The 21,928-nt window shown below is 52.0% G+C and overlaps 9 protein-coding genes across 9 annotated transcripts; 4 read left to right on the top strand and 5 right to left on the bottom strand.

The window, feature by feature from the left end:
- Window positions 1–289: 289 nt before the first annotated feature.
- Window positions 290–1,627, top strand: CABS01_00469 (MOZ protein represents a chromatin-associated acetyltransferase; the record flags this gene model as incomplete). The annotated part of the gene is made up of 2 exons (XM_060533850.1): window positions 290–1,282; window positions 1,349–1,627. 2 exons carry the CDS (start codon window positions 290–292, stop codon window positions 1,625–1,627), a joined length of 1,272 nt encoding a protein of 423 aa, XP_060406364.1.
- An 884-nt stretch (window positions 1,628–2,511) lies between these two features.
- CABS01_00470 (uncharacterized protein) lies at window positions 2,512–2,898 on the top strand (the record flags this gene model as incomplete). The annotated part of the gene is made up of 1 exon (XM_060533851.1): window positions 2,512–2,898. The coding sequence occupies one exon, from the start codon at window positions 2,512–2,514 to the stop codon at window positions 2,896–2,898; it is 387 nt and encodes a 128-aa protein (XP_060406365.1).
- Window positions 2,899–5,917: 3,019 nt separating this feature from the next.
- CABS01_00471 (uncharacterized protein) lies at window positions 5,918–6,355 on the bottom strand (the record flags this gene model as incomplete). The annotated part of the gene is made up of 1 exon (XM_060533852.1): window positions 5,918–6,355. One exon carries the CDS (start codon window positions 6,353–6,355, stop codon window positions 5,918–5,920), a length of 438 nt encoding a protein of 145 aa, XP_060406366.1.
- A 3,032-nt stretch (window positions 6,356–9,387) lies between these two features.
- CABS01_00472 (uncharacterized protein) lies at window positions 9,388–10,078 on the top strand (the record flags this gene model as incomplete). The annotated part of the gene is made up of 2 exons (XM_060533853.1): window positions 9,388–9,863; window positions 9,928–10,078. 2 exons carry the CDS (start codon window positions 9,388–9,390, stop codon window positions 10,076–10,078), a joined length of 627 nt encoding a protein of 208 aa, XP_060406367.1.
- Window positions 10,079–12,222: 2,144 nt separating this feature from the next.
- On the top strand, window positions 12,223–12,513 carry CABS01_00473 (uncharacterized protein; the record flags this gene model as incomplete). The annotated part of the gene is made up of 1 exon (XM_060533854.1): window positions 12,223–12,513. The coding sequence occupies one exon, from the start codon at window positions 12,223–12,225 to the stop codon at window positions 12,511–12,513; it is 291 nt and encodes a 96-aa protein (XP_060406368.1).
- A 1,018-nt stretch (window positions 12,514–13,531) lies between these two features.
- CABS01_00474 (uncharacterized protein) lies at window positions 13,532–15,715 on the bottom strand (the record flags this gene model as incomplete). Its single annotated transcript, XM_060533855.1, has 2 exons — window positions 13,532–14,257; window positions 15,662–15,715. 2 exons carry the CDS (start codon window positions 15,713–15,715, stop codon window positions 13,532–13,534), a joined length of 780 nt encoding a protein of 259 aa, XP_060406369.1.
- Window positions 15,716–16,051: 336 nt separating this feature from the next.
- On the bottom strand, window positions 16,052–17,570 carry CABS01_00475 (endo-beta-1,6-glucanase; the record flags this gene model as incomplete). Its single annotated transcript, XM_060533856.1, has 4 exons — window positions 16,052–16,119; window positions 16,170–16,602; window positions 16,650–17,060; window positions 17,109–17,570. 4 exons carry the CDS (start codon window positions 17,568–17,570, stop codon window positions 16,052–16,054), a joined length of 1,374 nt encoding a protein of 457 aa, XP_060406370.1.
- A 1,654-nt stretch (window positions 17,571–19,224) lies between these two features.
- Window positions 19,225–19,548, bottom strand: CABS01_00476 (uncharacterized protein; the record flags this gene model as incomplete). The annotated part of the gene is made up of 1 exon (XM_060533857.1): window positions 19,225–19,548. One exon carries the CDS (start codon window positions 19,546–19,548, stop codon window positions 19,225–19,227), a length of 324 nt encoding a protein of 107 aa, XP_060406371.1.
- Window positions 19,549–20,155: 607 nt separating this feature from the next.
- CABS01_00477 (uncharacterized protein) lies at window positions 20,156–21,544 on the bottom strand (the record flags this gene model as incomplete). The annotated part of the gene is made up of 3 exons (XM_060533858.1): window positions 20,156–20,623; window positions 20,681–21,367; window positions 21,431–21,544. The coding sequence occupies 3 exons, from the start codon at window positions 21,542–21,544 to the stop codon at window positions 20,156–20,158; spliced, it is 1,269 nt and encodes a 422-aa protein (XP_060406372.1).
- Window positions 21,545–21,928: the final 384 nt, after the last annotated feature.

The following is a 21,928-nucleotide window of genomic DNA, read 5'->3' on the forward strand; positions in this document are numbered from 1 at the left end:
GCGAGGTCGGCATCGGGGTTACCTTGGATAAGCGGCAGGGGATCCACCTAATGACATCAGGGGGAAACAGCTCCCTCCAGACGCCGGTATTAAACGTCGGGTTCCTGAGCTTAGCCTTCCGACACACTGGACCCCGTGCCCCCCCACACGTACCATCGTGGAGATTAAACCTGAACGGGTGTATCCGCTGCCATTTTACTTTCCCATTTCCATCACCCCCCCAAATTTCCCAATTCTTTTTTTTCTCCCTACACAACCACCACGACCACCACACACCTCCACACACACGATGCAGCCTGCACGATTAACGTTTCTGTATTCGCACCTTTTCCGGACGATACGCCTCAGCGAGACAACGACGGCGACGACGAGCCGCGCGGCGTCGAAATCATGTCGGAGACGGGCACCCGCCGAGGTTCGGAGACGGGGGTACGCCGCGTTCGCGCCTACGCCTGGGGCGCAGCAGTCGGGTTTCGCGCCGAGACACGGAAAGGGGGTTGAGCCTGTGCCTACGACGGCGACGACGACAACAACGACAGCACCGGTGCCGGCGCCGGCGGGTGATGGAAAGGAGGCGAGTCCCGGGCAGGCTGCGGTCGGTGCGTCCAAGGGGGCGAGTGACGACGGCGTAAACCCCAAGACGGCGGCAGCTTCGGCGACGGCGACGGCATCGAATTCGGCGGAGAACAACGCGGCCGACGCTACGGGTGCCGCCTCTGGAGACCAACAGCAGCAGCAGCAGCAACAGCCCGAAGAGGCGGAGGAAGCCAAAGCCGCAAAGCAGGAGGCCCGCGACCAGGCGAAGAAGAGCGGGCCCCTCGAGGCGATCCTGCACATGGGACCCCCCGAAGAGGTCGCCAAGCAGCACCCGCACATGGCGCCCCCGCCCTACGTGCACCACTTTGACAGCTACTCGCTCGTGAAGGACCTCGAGGGCGGCGGGTACAGCAAGGACCAGGCCATCACGCTGATGAAGGCGATCCGCGCGATCCTGGCCCAGAACCTGGACGTGGCGCAGGAGAGCCTGGTGAGCAAGAGCGACGTCGAGAACGAGACGTACCTGTTCCGGGCGGCGTGCTCGGAGCTGAGCACCGAGGTGAAGAACAACCAGAAGCTGGCGGACGAGGAGATGCGGCAGAAGAGGACGCTGCTGCAGCACGAGGTCGATATCTTGACGCAGAGCCTGAACCAGGAGCTGCTGACGCTGAATGATAACGTGAGGGGTATGTTTAACGATCGCAAGATGGCGGTGAGGGAGGAGCAGAAGGCTGGTGATAGTGTTGTGAGTGCCCCTTTTGTTTTCTGATCCTGCTCGAAGATTGAGGATGATCGTACTGATGGTGACCAGATCCAACAAATCAACTATAAAATCAGCCTTCACCTCAGCAGCGACGCCAAATCGGAGATTGAGGGCCTGCGGTGGATCCTGATCCGGCGGTCGGTGATTGGGATCCTGTTCATGGCGGTGTTGACGCTGGGCACGCTGCGGTACGGGACGTATGTGAGCCATTCGAAGCAGGCCGAGGCCGAGAGGATGAAGAAGCAGGCCGAGATGATTAAGATGGCGGACGGGAAGAGGGATCATAGCTCTTCTCCTGATGCGGCGGAGATTCTGGCAGCGAATTGAGGTAGTGAGGAGGACAGAGGTGATTCGGTATGAAGGCTGCCGTAACTGTGCAAACCTGGAGGTGGGGCTGAGGCTCGAAAGGCCAATGAGGGAAGTGGGAAGGGGCGAGGAGTGAGGAGTAGCGCAGGTGAGGAGCGAGAAGGGGAGGTCGTCATATGTGTGTGGTCTGATACGCCATAGACTTACGACTTTGGAAATGGCAATAGAATCAAGCAGGTCTTCTGTCCCCAAGCTAGTCAGCGCGACATGAATTCCTGTGGCCAACACTGTATGGTTTACTGAATACCATACATAAGCAACATCGAAGAATCCAGACTAAGACGCGTGCCGAGTAATGACCGGCAACCCGGCTCAACTATATGTACCTGCTAGGTGTAGCCATAAGTGATTATACAGCATATGGCTTCGTTCTGCCTTAAGTGAACAGCGGTGCCTGCTAGCCCAACCGTGGAACGTACCCGTCTTTTCGGAGGAATAAAGACAAGACACTCGGTAGGCTGACTTTGCAGGGATATCTGGGAGGCTTATGGCTTTCCGCATGTAGTGCAGGTGCCAAGATGGAAGCTGTGTTTGGAAGTACACCTATTGGACGCGAGCTTACCCATGGGGTGGCTACGGGGCCGTTAGCTCAGTCAGTGATGAGGGAGGCTGTGCAGAGGGGGGGGCTACAAGACTGTTGCTTGTCTCGGACAATGACGAAGAGGCTCGCAATCCTCACTTACTTGCAAGATGCCGAGTACACTTAAAAACGATGACCATGCCTTCCTTCAGCTTTACACCGACGAGAAGAATAGACATGATATAGTCAGACTTCAACTTTGCAACTGTACCTTTCATCTTTCAAGTGCAAACAGTCTGCCAGGGAAACGTCAATTTCTTTTACCATGCCTGTTCAAGGGGATGCAGTTCCCTCGAAGCTTCGCTGCGAGAAGCCCGGCTGCGAACTCACCACTTTCACCACTCGATCCAATCTCACTAGGCACCACCATGCCAAACACGGCGCTGCTATTCGCATGTCCTGCGGCAGAGCCCTTAAGAATCATAAATCGAATATCAAGCGGCACCAGAAGTCATGTGTAAAATCCTGCACAGCCCTGGATCAGCCTTCGAGTTCCCCTGCGCAAACCAGCTTCGAGTTACCTACCAAAGCGGCCAACGATACCACGGAGACTACGTACCTCAACTTCACCCACGAACTTCTTCCAGGGGAGTTCAACGATATGAGCTTTCTCATTGATAACTATACTTTCGAAACCCCTCAGCCGGAATAGCGCCCCTAACAAGACCGACTTGATGGCTCGCATGCCGTCAGAAAAGGCGTCGACACGGAGCTCCCAACAATAAGGAGCAATCGCCCTCTCTTATGGCAAGAAACATCGTGCAATGGATTTGTGAACGTCTTATACCCGGGGCAGAGCTGGCTATTACATGTTTCTATACATAGCAAAGCTTGTTTTTACGTCAACCGCCCTTGATAATACACAAAATTATGTCCATGCGACTTGCCAAAAGTTCAAGTGTAAAAAAGGCTTGGTTCTTCTTGATGTGCCCGTGAGTGAACCCCGCCAAGGGCGGAATGGCGGGAATCCAACGCCAAGTGGAGTGACACGTGCGTGGCTCCCGGCCTGTGTAAGTGAGGTGGACCCTGACCATGAGTAAAGTGTGACTTGAATGAACTCTCACTTCGTTATAAGTCTCTGATAGAAATTCGTCAGCCGGGCTTCGACAAAGAAAAGTCGCGAAAATCCAGAATCTTATCTGAGACTTTGACAATTTCTTGTAGTAACGATGATTGCACCAATGTTGCGGCCGACTTCACATTGGGTGCGCTTCGACGAAAGCACCGGTGTTTGAGAGAGTGTTAGTGGGCGACATGGTATTTTTTACAGGGCGGAGAATGTTCTGCGTCGCATATGTCGTGAGTAATGAGGCAATTGAGCTGAGCAGTACACTAATGGTGTTCGGTGCCAGCGCTCCGGGCATCAAGTCCCAACAGCTACAGCCCTCATGATAAATCCCATGGAAGACAACGTTGCAAGTAGCCCAAAGTCGAAAGACGCTTTGGGACGCTGCGCCCTTGGAGATATTGAGCCTGTACCTATGTATAGTGGGGGCAGCCTGCCAGCATAGAACTTACCAACGGTCCTTCCCGTCAACTTGGCAAATGCTACGACGCCACCTTGGCGCCTTTTAAGGGGAGAGCTAGCCATTCTTATGTAAGGAATGCACACGAGGAGACATGAACATGGATTTTTACATCTGTGTATTCATTACATGCCTTGCAACTTGGGTACTTATGGCTCAGGGAGATTTACTGTACACCAAGCGAGAAAGCCTCGCAGCGTTATAGACTTTCCGATCTTTGTCTTCAAGGTGTTTCGAGTGACAGCCCAGGATGGTCTGGTATCCGAAGGCCAAAGTGAGACGGACGCGAGAATTTTGGTCGGCCGAGACGGAGCAATATAGGTGAGGTAGAGGTGAAGCCTCGGTGAAAGGTGTTGGGGACTCGGTGTTGCGTGTGGAGTGCCCTGACTAGGTAATGTTGGCACGACTTGGGCTCCAAAGTCTGGCCATACGGCCTTTAACAAAATCAAGTGGCTCATATGGCTCCAGTACCTCAGGTGCATTCGTGCACGGCAGTGTTCAAGCTAAAGTGTCTGACATGTGTGCCTGGTGAAGTACTCCGTTAACAAGAATCGGCAAAGCTGCAATAAGCAAGTTCCCTGTCGCAAGCCCACTGCATTAGCCATAGACTTGGAGAATTGGGAGGAGCATACGGAGTAGCAAGTGTCGCTTCCCGAGACTAGTCTTAGCGATAAGAATACCTTCCGCCAATCCCGGACAATCCGGTAGTTGCCGCCGACAGGCAACAACCGAGAGTCCAGAGTGCGACGCCTGCCGAGTGGTCACTGGCCGTCCAGCCTACCTCCATGCATTTAGTCGACGGAATGTGGTCATTCGTCGGCATTGAACACTATCTCCCATTTGTGAATTGCGGTCCCTGCATGCGATCGGACCGTGCCATGTACCGACCTTCTCTCGAGAGGAAGCGCCCACAGACCCAGCCGGGAGGGAGGGTACTCCCGACAGAGACCAGATAATCTTCGAATCTTTGAAATCTCTTCTCCATTCAAAGAAGGCGGCTCTGCTAGCATTATGGGGCAAGATATAAGAGAAATGGGTGCACTTGCCATCAAGTTAACACAAAAGCTGCATTATGTACACGAAGTGGTACTTATTATTTTGGGGGTACTATCCAATCAAGCGGCATTCAACTAGCAGAAAGAACGATTTCTGGTGTGCAAATCCCCCTGCCCCTAGAAAACCACGGCTTTGGTAGGCGTTTGCCCGTGCAATTAGCATCGTGGTCCAGAGGTATGGGAGATATTGGAACTCCCAGGTGTAGATTTGGTCATGGAGGCTTATGGAATGCATGTCCCGTACGAATACAGGGGTCTGGAAAACCCTTGATACTCAGGAGGCGTCCTGGACAGGCGAACCAAACTAGGCTAGTCTATCTCGCAACATGAGCGATGAGAGGAGAGTGATCCAGACTGTAGATGTAGAAAGAAATAGCTTCAGACTGACATAACAAGTGGCGATACACGGGATGTGCGTTTCTTTTCCTTGTTAAAGTAAGCTGATAACCTGCTAGACTTCTTCTCGAAGCCTGCCTTAGGTATATGGGTACCTGGAGTCACCTAATCGCCGAAGGCTAAAGGACAAAATGGGAAAGGGCCTCGCTCGGTTAGCCCTGCCTGAGGTTGGTGCTTCTCCGCCAGCAAACATGCTACATAGATGCACACTGAGCGGTCGCCCCACTGCCGTGACTGTAGAAGTGGGCGTGGGCAACAGGAAAGAGTTGAGTAAGTGGGCCCGAATCTGGTTTAGAAACGTCTCATTGGTCTAACTACCCAGGGAAGACCGCAGTATAGTGGAGCCAAACTCTCGAACTCACATCCCTGATCGCGGCGATGGGTGGGATGGGGCCCCGTACACAATAAGGCCGACATTTTCCTCCCAACCAAGATTGCCTCACCACCAGCTTTATCGTCATCATCTACTGAAGAGTATAAAAATGGCATTTCATCCTCCTTTTCCTGACAAAAGGACCAGCATGCCGCGCTACTTCACTCTCCTGCTTAGCTACCCGATTCCCGCACCATAACAACCCAAGATTGTCTTCCTAGCGCAGTAGATAAAAACATCGATTCCACGATGCCTGCAGCGTGGAACAGAGCACCTACCAATTTACGTTGCGAGGAAGCTGGCTGCGAGAGAAGGACCTACTCAACTCCATCCAACCTCGCTAGACATATCCAGGCGAAGCACGGCGAACCCGTTCAGATGCCTTGTGGCATAATCAGACAAGATCACCGATCCAACTCCCGGCGCCACCAGCTCGGGTGTTCTGATTGCCGCGCAGTTCTGGGGTTGTCTTCCCTCGACGCCCTCGGGTCCATAATCCTCAATGACACACTCAACGAGGTCGGCAACACCATCGACACCATCGATGTCGTCGGAGCCCATCTTTTCGACGACAACCTCGTCGAGATCGACAGCATCTTCGATGATATCGGGACCCTGGTCCTCAATGACGTCGTCGACGATTGCGCTGACGCTTTCGCTATCAATTCGAGAGACCACATCGACATCTATGATCCCAACAATGGATATTGTCCCGGGTCCTAGTATGAAGAACACTCTTCTCGGAATGCGAGACCCCATGGCTCAAGCACATGTAAACGCATTCCTACACCGCGGCTGTCTGCACCAAGCTAACTTGAGACTAGGAGCCCTCACGCCCAGAACTCCCCCGGCCTGCAGCATTGAAAGAATCAAGGGCTTCTTATGATACATGTTTTCTGGTCATCCCGTGTATCTCTGTGGAGCAAGCGGGTTATCACCTTTTTGGGATCCTTTCTATTCTTTTCCTTTTAGTGTGCTACTCCTGGTTCCGAGGTCATCAATGTCACGAAGGAGTATTTTCACGAACACTTCGTCTTCAAAACAAACCAAATAGTCATTAAACACGTCGTTAATCTGGTGTCTTTCCAAGTTTCCGCCTTGTTGAGACTGCAGAGCATGTCAACGAAGGCGTAGCATCCACGGTACGTGTTAGTGAAAGTGAGGAGAGACGATGACATAAGTGACTGGAACGCCCACGGTAGGCTCTCGACATTAAACCTAAGGCAACGCACTTCAAATTTATGCATGTTAAATCTTGCAAATCAAAAATGAGGGATGAACGATGGTTACTCCTTACTAATTATCGTCGTAAGAAAGCCTAGCGATGGATCATCAAGGGAGAACGTCAGAAACATAGCGGCAATTTGGTTTTATGGGTAACAGGGATGTTCCTATTAAGCTACCCCAAAAAAAGGCTTACGGGGATGCTGTGGGGGGGCTTACCACAATGGGGAATCCCTTCGGACACGTCCTGTTAACCTCAGCATCGCGAACATGTCGCTAGGCAATACGACTCGAATGCGAGGATAATTTGACATCATCACATACTGGGACAGCAATGATGGAGAAAAGTTTTCTAGCAATTCATCGGGATTGACACATCGAAAATTTCGCTTTCACGGATGATCAGTCGGAATACCGCCTCTAGCACGACTGACTTCCTTGCTGACTAATGTGTGTGGTCGAATCAGGCGCGGGCACTGAGCTCCCTACAAGGCGGAGCAGTTTTGACAACTTCGAATTTGGCAGGGGACATGCGATGAACCATGGACATCTTGTACCCTTACAGAACGGGAGGTTTCACGTGTCGTACGTTCATTGTTGTGCCTAATCGCTCTTCAGATACAAGAAAGTCTCGGCATGCAACCTACCAGAGATCAAGTCAGAATGATCTCGGCTCGGTGATTTGACGTGTTAGTGAACCCCACCAAATAAGCAACCGGATCGCCATCCAACGGCGAGTCTAAGACCATTCAGGCCCATGTAAGCTAGGTGGACCCCCAGCATCCGTCAGCGAGACGTGACTGGGTTGAATTCCCAGTTTGTCATCGACTCCTGACGTCGGATTACAACAGCTCGTATGCAGGTTAATTAGTAGTTGAAGAGAAGCATCCTCCATATGCGTGGTTCCATTTGAAAGTGCTGCACTGCATGCCCTCTTCCATTCTTGTCCGCGGGGCTGTAAGGCATTCCCTCTATGGTGCGGAGTGGTAGGTGCGGCGAGGAAGGTACTTCGCACCAAAAACAACAAGGGCTTCAGGTGCTCATGTCTTGCATTACAAGCAATCAGTCAGTCAAGCTTTAAGACTGTTTTCCGACAGCAATTGATCTGTCTGAGGCCGAGTACTAGAAGAGGACTCCAGGCGATGAGCAGATGACAAAGTGACAACAGTGTTGCATATCCTTATGAGTACCTCTGAAATCAGGCTGGCTTGTTACTGGTCTCTACCTACCTTAATCCACTGACAGCCAGGAGCGATACTGAAATAGATAAGATACGATCGAGGCACGTACTTACCTTGAGTAGGTACGGCGGGTGTGACGCCGGCTGTGGGGCCGAATCCTCACCCTCTTCTTTCATCGCAGTTCAGCACCAACGATGTGAGCGCCACAGTGAGGACTCGACGTTTGAATGTTTCATGTAGTTTCGTTCTCTAAATTCAAATGGCCAACCAACTTGACATTGCATTGAGGAACGGCGACAACTAGGGGTTGCAGGCGTGCCAATTTCACTCTTACGAGATCTAGCGAAAGCATTGCTTCGTAGAGTTACGCATCGCGGAGAAAGATGGCCTTGTTATCTGGTCGTTTGGCAAGGCTATTGTTCCAGGATACGTGGGGGCGCATGATCCAAAGGCTGACAGATAGTCTAAGTCAAAGGTAGGAAGCAAAACCACGAATATAAGTAATGGTGAAAGGAAGGCAATCCGCACCCTGTGTGTTCCGTGTGTCTTCAACACTTGCTCTCCTTTCCCCGAGTCCTATTTCGAACGAGAAAACGTCGTTGCAACTGTCCACAATCCAATGGCAAGACGGCGTAATAAGGAGAGCTGCGTCAGTACATGAGAGGCTCAGATGCACACAATCTCACCATGGTCGTAACATTGGAGATGCACTCCTCAGCAGCCAACGATCAAATGGGTAAAGAGAGGGGTGCACTAGGCTAGGTGCTTTCTGGTTTCTCGAAAAACCCTCAGTCAGTCAGAAGCAGGGGTCGTCTTCACGGCGAATCAATGGCATCAACGTCGGGCGGCTCATGAATCTGCTGCTCGATGTTGGGCCCTTCTCGTCCAGTCTACCACGATCCTCAGCGGGCTGGTCCAGCACATTCCTCACCCTCCGACGAGATAATTCAGACACATGCGGCGCCGATCGCAGGGGAGAACAGCCCATATAATCCCGCCCAGCGACCTACTTCAACATTTAGCAGCCAGAGTCGACTCCCGTCACCTTCTAATCTTTTATCCCTTCTTACCACTGTCATTTGAGTATAGTAATTAAGTCACTCACTTCTTTGTGCATTTGTTAGACTGATTTCTTCTTTTGCCCCTCGCCGCGGTCAACTGCCTTAATTAGCTCAGAACGACAACCTCCCCCCCCCCCCCCCCCCCCCACCCTTTTATTTTTTTTCTTCTTTCTCCCCTCTTGTTTTTTTTATGAATATTTCTCTCCCTTTTTTTTTTTTTTTTTTCGTTTTTTTTTTTTTTCCCCCCCCCCCCCCGCCCCCCTCCTAAATACCCCCAAAACACCCCCCCCCCCCCCCCCCCCCCCCACATAGCAACAAGACTGCCATGTCTGCCAAGACGACCGCCCCGAAAGCCTCTACTTTTCAATGCGACCACCCAGAATGCGGGGGTAAACCGTTCGCCAACCAGTCGAATGTCAACAGACACAAGCTAGCCGTACACGGCGAGAAGACCCTTTTGCCTTGTGGTAAACCCTACACGAACCGCTCTGATAACATCCAGCGCCATCAAAAGACCTGTGACGGCTGTAAGGGAGCTTCGCAGACGCCTCCGGCCTCCACTTACGACGGGTTGGCAACGCTGACGGCTTTCGATCCCACCATTCAAGTCACTGAACCTCAGCAGGCCGGCATCCCGCAGAGCAACCATGTGCCAATCTATCAGCCGACCTCCCAGCACTATTATCAACAAGACCATCAGCAGCCTCTGGAAGGTTTCCAGCAGACTTTCCAGAACGTCTATCAGCAAAGCTTTTCGCAGGATTGTCAGCAGCCCCTGGGGGGTTATCAGCAGAGCTATGGGTATGACAACCAACATAGCTATTCGCATGGCTACGAGCAGAACTACCAATGGAGCTCCCAGTAGCACCGCCAAACTCATGATCAGCATCACGACCGGCATCACGAACAACATCACGAACAACATCACGAACAACATCACGAACAGCATCACGACCAGAATGACGGCCGATACAATTGTCGGTAAATGGGGCAGGTCCTCCATCTACTACAAGTAATATACTCAACCACTCGTCGGAGCAGCTATCCTAGTGATCAGCAACCATATTTTTCAATATCTGTATAACCATCTTGAGGTGCATACGCGCGATAGAATAGGGGGAGGATTGACTCTCGGGTAGAGTCATTGTCGTCATCATTGCATAGCCATACGTTTTGCTTGATATATCAATTTGTTGCAGGAGTCTTTGATTTACAGAAGCGCGTTATAGAGAATGAAAAAAAAATTGCCCCCAGATTGCCTTGGTACAGTTGCGTGTGACGAACTATCTCCCATTCGATTCGCATAAGCGCGACATGCTGCCAAACGGATCAATGAAAGTTCAACTTGCTCTCTCTCTGTTTGGACGGGTCTAAGAAGCCCTAAAAAAGAAAAAGAGAAAAAAGAAAAAGAAAAAAAGGGGAAAAAAAAGTTTTGGGTAACCTAGAATCTCTTGAAGTTGTGCTGCTGCAGCAGTGGAACCCATCATTCTCGGTCCAGCGAGGCAAGTTGTTGAAGGGGAAGAACCCAAAAATAGAGGTTCTCGAAGACAGGACGGGAGGTGGGCTTCGCGCTAGTGTCCTCCAACAGGGGATCCCTGAGGCCACATGTGGACTAGGATCAAGGGGACGGATCGTCATCAACCAGTGGCTTCTACTCCGTACAGATGGTTTCATGGCCGCAGTAGTTTCGGTTCTTCACTGATTCTTGGTACTTCGATGATTTGCCAGATCTACCGACTATAGAGACCTTCGGATGCGACAATACGATCGCACGAACAACCGAAAGGACCGTATAATCACGAAGGAATAGAAACCCTTTACGATATTTGCCAAGTAGAATGCACTGTTGTTTCGAAAGACGCTTCCTGGGGTTACTTATAGGCCATTCTCGCATTCTTGACTACACGTCTTGCCGTCTCCGTTCTCTGGGATGCCTATTTGAGAGTGAAAACGGGGTTCGTAGTAGGCAATTATGTACAGCAAGAGGCAAGCCATGTCAGTTGATGACAGAGTCAGCTGCATTGTCCGAACAATCTGAAAGAAGTCAATTAGCACCAAAACGCAGACATGGGGGAGGGTCGATGATCGCAGAGAGCAGGGATCATGTAGCCGTGCCAGGGTCTACCACATACACTATGAGGGAGCTGCGATTGAACGTTTTGTCTCTCGACATCCAATGTCAATCAACCTCGGTTCAGGGATCTCCTAGAGTGATGGAGTCAGAGATGGTACAGACTCCAGGAGGTGTTCAATGAATCTCGAAGTTGTAGTTGGTACACTCATAACACCTATCAGCAAGGATATGAAGATCGCAATAACACATTGGAGTCCAGTGATTTCGGCTGTGCTGTAGAATCATCACAACTTTTCCCAGCGCAGCTAATCAACATGGTCAGGTGTAGCGGAGGGCTGCGTCTTTCGCTGTGCTGCTGTTTTCGAGAGGCGGTGACAGTCCCACGTTTCTACGGAGCAAAGACGCCTCAGCGCGTCGTGACGTAATCAAGATCTCGGTGAGATACCTGGATTGCAGGGTCATGGGACTCATGGCTAAAGGGGCAACTTATCATGATTACGCAGGAATGCGAATTGAGGAGCCCAAATAAGCCCTGCCACAACAAGTTGAATGATGGTGTGAGGATTGCTGGAGTTGCCGACATCAAATAGACCGACCCTGCAGCAGGCTGGCAGGGGTAGCTTGCAGGGGAAAATATCTCATGAGGCTGTCTTCAACGGGCGACCAGTAGCGACAAGGCGTACCACACCTACTGCCGTGGGAACGCCCACGTCAACCACTCATTCTGTGTTTCACTCATGTAGTAACAATCTGAAAGTCTCATCCGACCGCTCCTGGTTTCAGCGGCCATGATCTTCTACTTTGTATACTTAGACCCATGAGGAACAACGTGTGGTAAACGACATGAGCTAAGCATCTCTGCCATGCTCTCCGCCAACAGCTGAAATAAGTAATTCTAGACTGGAGGGTTCTGCGCTCCTCATTTGGGCGATTATATAGCCAAGGGCAAAGATGTTGGTCATCGGCATTTTCTTAACAAGCGGAGCAGACACGCTGAGCTACTATCCTATCTTACTCCTGATGTGGTATCAATAACCACTAGACCTCATCTTTTGGGCGCATTCTATCAACAACACCAACATCGCGATGCCTGTCGTAGGGACCGAAGCAAAGGCGCGTTGCGAAGCACCCGGCTGTAACAGAACCTATGCGAATCACTCCAACCTCAACAGACACATCAAGGCCAACCACAGCCAGGCTGTTGAGATGTCATGCGGGAAATCTTTTCCCAATCACCCGTGGAACATCAAGCGCCACAAGGATAGCTGTGGTTGCGTGGTTCTAGTTCCGCCGACTTTTGAAGTTGCCCACATGATGTTGGATAACCCAAACATGGTGTGCTATCCCGCGAACCATGACCTCTATGGGTCCTACTAGTAAGAGAGTCCCTACATGGCCCAACGTTCAACACATGATCACGCAGTCTATATAAAAATCGTCGTCAAGCTAACTCAATGCTAGGGGCTCTCGCGTCCATGCTTATTTCGACCTGAAGGCTGTTACACATATGGGCGTCTTACACCATACACTAGCCGTTCATCCCACGTTTTGCTGCACACTTAGCGAGCGGTCTACCCATGTTGTCCGAGGTTCACTGGTGTCCTGTTTCTTCCAAGCGTTGAGCGGATGGTGTCCATAGTCACGAGGCTACTGAATTGATGAATCCATGTATCTCCAAACTTTGACATCAAATCCTTCAAGTGACTAGAGAGCAATTCCAGCAGGCTGTGCTTTGGTCTAGTCTAGTCCTCTGGTTGGTGACTATGCGGAGCAACCAAAGTCCGGGTACTGTGTAAGTGCCATGTAAGAAATCGCCGGTGCGACAGGGATGTCCTTGCATGAGACCCTTGAAAGCCATCCACCCTGTCAGGGATCCTGGGAGTAGATCAGATGAATGGTCTGGTAACAGAGGCTCCCGGGAGCTTATTAAGACGAGTGCTATCATGTTCATCCTGATAAGGTCATTGGGTTTGTCCAGCTTTAACGGCCTTCGAAGTCGTCCTGAAGAGCATCAAGCATTCAAGGGAAACCACACGGTACCAAATCCACATCTGACAAAAATAAGGTACGTAAATACCGGCATTGTGCCCCAGTCTTGTTCGTCCCAATGAAGCAACATGGTTTTACAGCCACGTTAGTATCAACCGACAACATATCACAATGAGGTAGAAGCACTATCCGGTCTTTGTGACGTAGAGTTTATTAGGATTAGCTATTGAAACTTTTGTTATACTCCATCAACCAGGAGGTAGACCACCATCGTCAGTCGTGTCGGGACTCAGACCAAAGACAATGCCAAAGTTGCTATCGTGTAGTTGTTGCGGAACCGGTCATGAGCTCCGAGCTTCTTGGCACAGCCGTAGCCGTAGACCGGTGGGTTCCTTTCATGCATGCCTTAAGCCCACTCGCGGTACACATCAACAGCCTCGCAGGTAGGGTTGGAAGCCGGGCCGGCGGTGATCCAGACGAGTGAGCGGTAGTAGTAATTGCCGACAAAGGTGTAGCAGACGTGCCAGCGATAGTACGCCTCGTCGCCATAGGGAGCTTGCGAGCCAGCAACGGCCTTTGAGTCGTCCGCGCGGGAGTAGATGAAGAGCTTCTCGTTCTCGTCAAAGCCGAGGGTGAAGAGGGCGGTATTGCCGGGGGAGAAGATGGGGATGGCACCGTTGCTAACGATTTGCAGGTTGAGCATCATGCCGGAGGAGACTGGGTCGCCGTTGCCGATGGGCTGGTTCCAGGTCAGGGCGCCGAGGAGGTGGCCATTGTAGTCAGACTGGGTCTCGTTGAGGAAGTAGTTTGTGTGGGTCGTGGGGCGGTTGGCTTCCTGGACGGGCTCCGTGGTCTCGGGGCAGAGACCAGCTTGACCGGCGCCGGAGTGGCACGAGGCGAGGTAGGTCTCGCCGGAGCCGCCGGTGCAGGGAGTGAACTTGAGCCAGAAGGGTCTGGTCTGGTTGGTGAACTGGGCAGAGGCCAAAGTGGCACCCAGAAGGGCGATGGCGTAGGTGGCCTTCATGTTGATGGTTGGTAAGGTGATGATGATTTTGATGGTGAAGAAGTAGTAGTTGCTGATGCTGATGATGATGCTGATGAAGACGAGACGAGCCCTGTCTTTATACCTCAGCTGATAGAAGGCGTCAGTACATTCGTCTCCGGTCTAATTCATGGGCCAATGCAAGGGAAGTAGGGGACAGTGATTGTCGGAGACTATTCACGTACCTTGAAAGATTTGAGAAACGATGTTGGGCACCTTGAGGTTTGGATACGACGTTTGGTGATGCGGGATCTAACCAAGGACGGATGAGATGAGGTTGTAGAAGAGCGGGGTGGCGCGGTTTATATTAAGAGAGACAACTCTGACGACCCTTCTTGCTGCTTCCGGTTCAGCCAGCCTTCTTTCCCGGAGAAACCCTGCTGTCCCTCATTCTTTCCATATGACGGATGATCATGTCGGAAGGATCTGGCGGGAGGGGAGAAAAAAAAAAGAGGCGGTCGGGGGAAGGCGGAACCCCGCTAAACATACACGAGGTCCTTAGCCGCATCGAAAAGTTGGTGTCACTTTCCAGGGTGACATGGACGCAAACTAGCAAACTAGGAAGTCTCAAAGGAGCACTGGTAACGTGGTGTCGATCACCGCCCACAATTCGGCTCCGTTGATGGGCACGGAGCTAGCGCAAACGAGCCAGTAAGGGAGGATGCTCCTGTCCTCGGTGAAGCGAGAAATCTGGGGAAACAGCTGCTTCGTCTGATTCTGATCGTCCTTGTGTTTGTTCACAGGGTTGCACCGGGTCTGTCACTCCAGTCAGCCCTCCGTGTACTCCGCCCCGGCAGTGACTGCTCACATTATCAGAACAGCGATACCAAGCAGTCCACAGAACTGATGATGCTGACGCTTGAGTTTCCCGGCGCAGGATACCCCACACCAAGCCACGCAAACTTTACGCGGGTTCGGATTTCCAAGTTTCCGGCCGTGGGTCAATCTGAAGTTAATGAACTGAAAAGAGGAGCACACGTGGTCTAGAACCATGGACGGCAGGGCTCGAAGGGAAGCAAGATATTTGCCCAGAAAAAGAAGCTTCACAAGAACCCCACGTTTCCTGCATCGTGGGAATTGAGTTCAAAAATGGCGCTCCCCAAGGCGGGACGGAACGACGCCACACGCACGTCATAGATGACGGTGGTACGGGTTGGGCTTTTCGAGGCTGAAATGTCAGATGCAACCTTGTAATATCAGGGTGTTTTCAATATGGTGATGCGAGACATTGCGGAAATCCGCTTCAGACTTTGATGTCTTTGATCACAAACTTGTACCGAGTCCTAAGAGTCATGCGAGGGATTAGTAAGGGCAGAGCTGAATCCCATGTGTAAGTGAGACATGACGTTGGAACCAACGCGGACGTGCCGGCGGGCCGGTTAGGCATCTTGGCTCACTCTTTGACTTGGGTGACTTGGTGGTGAGAAAATAGTCGCGATGAAAGTCAAAAGATACGAGAAAAAGGCCGCTTCCAGCTTGACACGATCAGCATACCCCAGACCGGAGAATATGGACTTCCACTGCATGATCTTCCCATGTAGATGGCATTTTGTCATTGATCCTGCACGCCGGCAAGGTTGATCTCGAGGCCGTTTGCTGACTGGAGACTAGCGGGGGTTGAGGCCTTACTGGATGCGGACGAGACACCAACGCCGCCGTCCTGGTTAGGGAATCATGCATGCCGAAAGGGCCGATGATGGGGTGTGCTGTGCGGGTTCGTGCAGGTTACGTTGCTTTTGTGACAAGATGCAGTGGAACTCCGATACGAGGTTGGGTCAGGAGGGTCATTTACACGTTCAAATGCTTATGTATGGAAATATCTACAATGAGAATGCGCAATGCGTCAAATCTTCCGTTTCTCGTCTATGTAGTCAGAGATACCCTCTAACCGCAGACGCCCGAGCTGGCAATCGAGTTCAGGTCCCTGGGAATGACTCCGGCAATAACACCGTCTACATCCTCGTTAGCATACACATCATCAATCACCATAAAGGGAACTCACCTCTGTAGGACCACCGGTAATCACCAAGCTGGGCCTTCCACGTCCAAAACACCCAGCCGGCGGTGTTCTTCTCGTAGGCGTGGACTTGCGCAGCGAACCACTTCTTGTAAAAGTCCTTTTGCGTGTCGCGGTTCCAGTCGTCCGAGTTCTCAATCTCGTCGGGCGGGCTGATGCTCCACTCACCGACAATCGTCGGACCCGAGGCGTCGCCATTGCGGTTGTCGTTGCACGACGTCGAGATGTAGCTGTCGTGCGTCCAAGGCACGTCGTTCTTGTTGGCCCACTTCAGGTAGCGGTGGTCGTCAAACGCGGTGAAGTAGGTGTCGTCGAGAAACTCGGTCGGGTTGCCGGAGCCCCAGAGCGAGGACATCATCTGGATGTGGAAGTAGTTGTTGGCGCTGACGCCGAGGCTCTTTTCGACGTTGCGGATGGCCTGAGGGTGTTAGTGAGGTGGACGAAGTGTAGACTTTGGTGACCAACATTGTAGCCGTTCTTGTAGAATGTGCTGCGGAGAGACTGCACGGAAGAGTCCCAGTTGGTGGGCTCGTTGACGAGTTCGATCGTACCAACGTTGCGAAGCTCCTTGTTGTCGTGGGCAAGCCTCCTCAGGAACTCGAGGAACTTGACAGCCCGGCCGTATTGGTAGTCATTGTAGAAGCCAGGGGTGTTGGCGAACTGGATGCGGTTAGACGACGGTTGTAAGTCTAGGAAGGGTGTATTACTTGACCAGTGAACGAGTTCTTCGCCACTTGAGCACCCGGGGCACCGTGTTGGCTTCTTGTTGTTAGTCTTCGGAAGCGTCTCATGGGGTGAATGAACATACTCCAGGATGATGTAGAATCCGCGGTCACTAGCCCAGCCGCAGAGCCGGATCAAGTACTTGACAGCTCCCTACATCCGGTCAGTCATAGTCACACCATAGATCGTAAGAGGACAAACCCTTGGGAAGTGCTCAGAATTCTGGTCAACCAACGACTCATCCAACCAGTATCCTACGGGAATACGGATGGTGTTGATACCATAGGACATCATCTCATCCAAGTCACCCTCGGTGATCCACGTATCCCAGTGCTTCTGGAACGCGGCATCAGATCTCTCCTGGCCTGTGTTCATGACGCAGTCGAACTCGGACTGCTGTCCACCGCAGCCCATGTTGTTCCACTCGTTGTTGGCGATCCATGGCTCAAAGACGAACAGGGAGCCCAGGTTGACGCCCCTGATCTTGCCGGAAGCCGTCCACCAGCGCTTGCTCACGCCGTCAGAGTCATCGGATGTGGTGTTTTGGTTGTCAAAGAGGCTGAAGCCGCGGGTGTCCAAGAGCTTCCTGCTGCCGTCGTTGGGCAGCCATGCGTGGGCGAGCTGCGTGGTGGCAGCGAGTGCCAAAAGACTGAGACGGACCATGTTGACAATGTTTGGTGGATTGTCAGGCTTGCGATGAGAGGGATGTAGAGACAGAGACAAAGATGTGTGGGAAGACCGGCGGTCTTAACAAGCTTTTGATGCCTTCCCCAAGTCTTGCGGGCCGCAACGGTAAACCCCAGGATTCGCCAATGGAATAAGGAGGAAGGAAAACGAGATTATCCCAGGGGCGCAGCACCCGATGCCGTAGCACCAGCTCTTTTCTTGGGGCCTGGACGCTAATGCAAATGTCGATCGTGAGGGCTGAATAGCTCTAGTTTATTTCGTAGCTCTCCTCACGAAAAGGCCCCCTGGTCCTTCTACGCATCGGCATCGCTTCGACAAATAGCTGAAGTCTTTCAAGTCTATTTCCAGAGAACGCAAGGGTTGACGGCATCGAGCTGCGGGTGTTCGTCCAATCCATCCAATCCATCCAATCCGGACCGATTGGCGACCTCGAGAAACCCTGGTTCCTGCATCGAAAGTCGTCGCTCAACCTCGACAGCCGCACGGGCAAGCAGGATGACGGCAGGGAAATTGACGGCTGCCTGGAGATGGTCGCTGGGTCCCCCAATTGCCCCCATTGCCTCATCAGGCTTTACGACGGGTTGCTGACAGGCTCTTGGCGACCATTGGGGAGGATCGAAAGTGAGACGGCCGGCCTAGCCCGGGGGCCAAGTTCGATGGACCTCCTTAATAGGGTTTAGCTCCGGCTACCGGCCATGCTCTCAAGATACAAAGTTCAAGCTCTCGGGTGGTCGACAGGGGTTTCTTAAAGGGCTGCCTGGCACCTGCAGACTGCAATGTAAGGCACGTAGGTTCTTAGTCATCATGCAGCTGCAAGTGTACAGTCAGCAACCGCACTGCTCTTTTTTTGGTCAGTCTCACAAACGACAAAACTCGACTTATATCCACCACAAAAAACATCGTGAATCCACCAAAATTCCCAAAACACATACAACACCAGGTATTCGCTGGTCGTCACCGACCCAACTACTAATCCGGCCCTCATTGGCTTATCTATGGGAGAGCGGACGGGATCCCGAGTTTTCCAATGGGTATGGTCGTATGTGCTGAATTGAGGATTGCAAGAGATTCAAGACGGCACAGGAGCGGTTCTGTGGGCAAGTTGGGAAGGTGTACAATGCAAGAGGAGCTTAGTATCGAACGAAGACGGGCTGTGAGGTGAATTGGGAGGGTTCTGGGGTCTCAATGGTTTAAGGTGGATACTACATTGGGTATGGGATGTGTAGCGTGAGCTCACTTACGCAGCCATGTTGCTTTTACGAACTCATCTCTCATACGAAATAACGGTGACTTCTTGGAATACATTCATGATTCCCGAGTCATATCGGACATAGCAGGAAATCTATCAAGTTGAAAAATTGCATGAGAAACCGCTGGTCTGCTGTGTATCTAATTCAATCTTACGATTGTGGTGTCCTCAAATCGCCCGAACGAATGTCCAACCTAGTTAGGTACGTAATGTGACATTGCGAGAGTAGACCTTCAGTCACCTTCAGTTTCATCTCTCATCTCAATGTGCCTTCAATCAACATTCAAAATCACCGACTATTTTTTGAAAGCTCTTTACTAAGCGAGGATACTTAACAACGATACTTGTGACATCTTCTGTGGCAACTCACCTTTCAGATCTCTATGCCCCGCAACTTCCCTCAGCATACGTGCCGCACCGGATACGAAAGTAGCCATTATCGATATCATAGTCCTTGGTACTGCTTCTCGCGTCGCGGCAGATAGTACACCGGTTCGCGGGGTTATTGCCATTCTGTACGTTCTGATCGGGGTAGTACACCCGGCCGCCTATGTCCTCGGCGCAGATGCCCATGGCCTCGTCGAGACGGCCCATTGCCCACTTGTCCCACGTGCCGCTCGGGTAGGACCAGAAGTAGGCGCAGTCCTTTGCTATTGCTGCTGCTGCGAGTGCTGAGACGAGCAATGTCGTTGAGTGTCGCATCATGGTAGTTTCCAGATTCGATGGGCTGGCTCAAGAAGGGCTAGGCAGATGTATAGTCGAGGCAGACTGAAGTTAAGAGACACCTTTCGATAAGTGTGCTAGCAAGACTCTGGTGAGATATGTCCTTCACCTGCGACGAAAGCTATCCTGAGACTTTATGTATCTCAGCAAAGAACGTTCACCGCGCGTTCCGCGGGTTTGCGTAGCGATATCCGACTGAGATCCAATTTGGCAGCCTCACTGTACCCATATAGATGGGATTTCAAACTCAAATTGATGATAGTCTGTAAGTTGCCAAGAAGAAACGGTAGCTGTTGGTCGAAGCGGACAACGCGATAGCAGGTTTCTAAGATCAGCGAAGGTTACGGAGGCAAGTCAGCCATATTGGAGCAGCCTGGAGCTACAATTAGTAGTCAGAAACACGATGCCGCTCAATTTTGACTGAGGTCATTGTTTGAAGTGATATTCAATATGCATTCGTTTTCAACTATGCTCTTTCGACAGACACATGCGCCTATTGTGCACATTCATCCTTTTTATTTCCAAAACATGGAAGAAATGGTCAACGCCGAGCGCCCAACACTACATCCAAAACATGACTCAACCACTACTAGCTCGACTTGCAAGCGGCATAGCTGTCAAAGCCGGACGCTTGGTGCCAGGTCGTCAAGTGCTCAATCAAAGTCGGGTCAATGTCGCGGTTGGCCTTGATGAAGATGGTCTCGTACGGGTGCACGTTGGTGCCAAAGTACTTGCCGTTCCAAAGAACATCACCATTCTGCGACGTGTCGCACTCCTCAATGTAATTCTTGGACTTTTGGAACGCCGTCATCATCAGGTCCACCTTGTAACCTTGCTTCAAGAAGGTGCCCGTAGCACCAATCTCTGCATGCACGGCGTGGTTCCAGCCGTCGTAGCAGCCTCCCAGGCCGACAGGGTCGTTCTCGGTGCCGAAGTCATCCTTGACAGAGGAGCCCGGAGGGGGATTGAGGAGCAGATCGATGCCTACGCTGTCGGTGGCCCAGATCATGGACTGGACGTGGAATCGGGGCCAGCAGTTTGCCGTCATGCCGACCAGCTAGCAACCCATATTAGCAGCAGTCACTAGACTTGCGGAACATCGTCGTCGTCTTACCTTGACTTCATCCGTGAGGCGGTCCAGGTACATGTCAGTCCAGCACGACTGCGCCCAGTGAGGCAGGAAGGGACCGCGGATACTAGCGTTCATGGTGATGAATCGCTTGTACTTCTTGTAGAGATCTCCCTTCCTGAGCACCTCGCCGTACGCGCCAAGGTCGAAGCAGGTGTTATCCCGAGCAACAATCTTGATGTTGTCCTTTTCGGGGATGATACTGCTGACGTTGGTCTCGCCATTGAGAATGAAGATGAAGTCGGCAGCGTCGTGCAGGCCCTGCTTAACGAAGAATTGGAGGTTCTCGCGGCCGGCGTCGGACTCGGCATAGGCGTAGAGGATCAGGGGGCGGCTGCGGTCCTTGGAGCCGGACGATTCTTTCGACGTGGTTGAAGACGAATGCGACTTCAGAGACGTAGAGGCAGACGAGCTCTTGCTCGCGCCCTTGTTAGAGGCTGCGCTTGCGGTCTCCTTCGCTCCCTTGGCAGTCGTTTGTGAAGCAGCCTTGTCTGCCTTGTCTTCGTCGTCCTCGTACCATGGCGGGAGGGAGTACTCTGGCGACTTATCTGGTTTTGAAACATCGTGGGACGGCTTCGAGGACTTGTCGGGCTTCTGCTTATCCGCGGCATTGCTATTGCTGTTCGGGTACTGCGGATGGCCTACAGGATTGGCAGACTGCTGGTCGTGTGTCTGGGGGATCGAGAGTTAGTCCAGAGAGCTGGGAGAGAGACCAGGCAGTGGCTCAAGACTCACAACGTGTGTAGGCGTTGTCGACGTTGTCTGGGTAAAGGTCGAGAGCGTCCACAGGAAGAAGAGAAAGATGAGCAGACCAATGAAGGTCTGCCTATTCACTGGAGCCGTCGACATGGCGAATGCCGTCGATGGATGCTGCGGCTCGGAGTCGGCGACTTTTCAAAGATGTGTGCAATGCGATCGATGCGCGCAACTTAGGACCAGAACCAGCTGTGAGCGATGATTATCTTTGCTGGACCAAGGATCGTGAATCACTGCATCAGAGCGAATTGACAATGACGATGAGCAAGGAAGAGTAATACAGAGCACGGCCGGCGAGGTTTGGAGGTGGGAAAGAGTTGAACTTACGTCGGAGACAAGTAAGAAGCTGAGCAAGGGGCCCAAGTCTCAAAATGGACGCCAGGGAGCTGTGTCTGACATCTTGGGTAGTCTGTATAGTGTGGCGTGGCGTCGCCGACTATGGCCAGGGAGGGAGGGGCTAGAATGAAGGGCACGCGG

This window comes from Colletotrichum abscissum (assembly GCF_030869225.1).
Source record: "Colletotrichum abscissum strain IMI 504890 chromosome Unknown Scaffold_1.1, whole genome shotgun sequence".
NCBI lineage: Eukaryota > Fungi > Ascomycota > Sordariomycetes > Glomerellales > Glomerellaceae > Colletotrichum > Colletotrichum abscissum.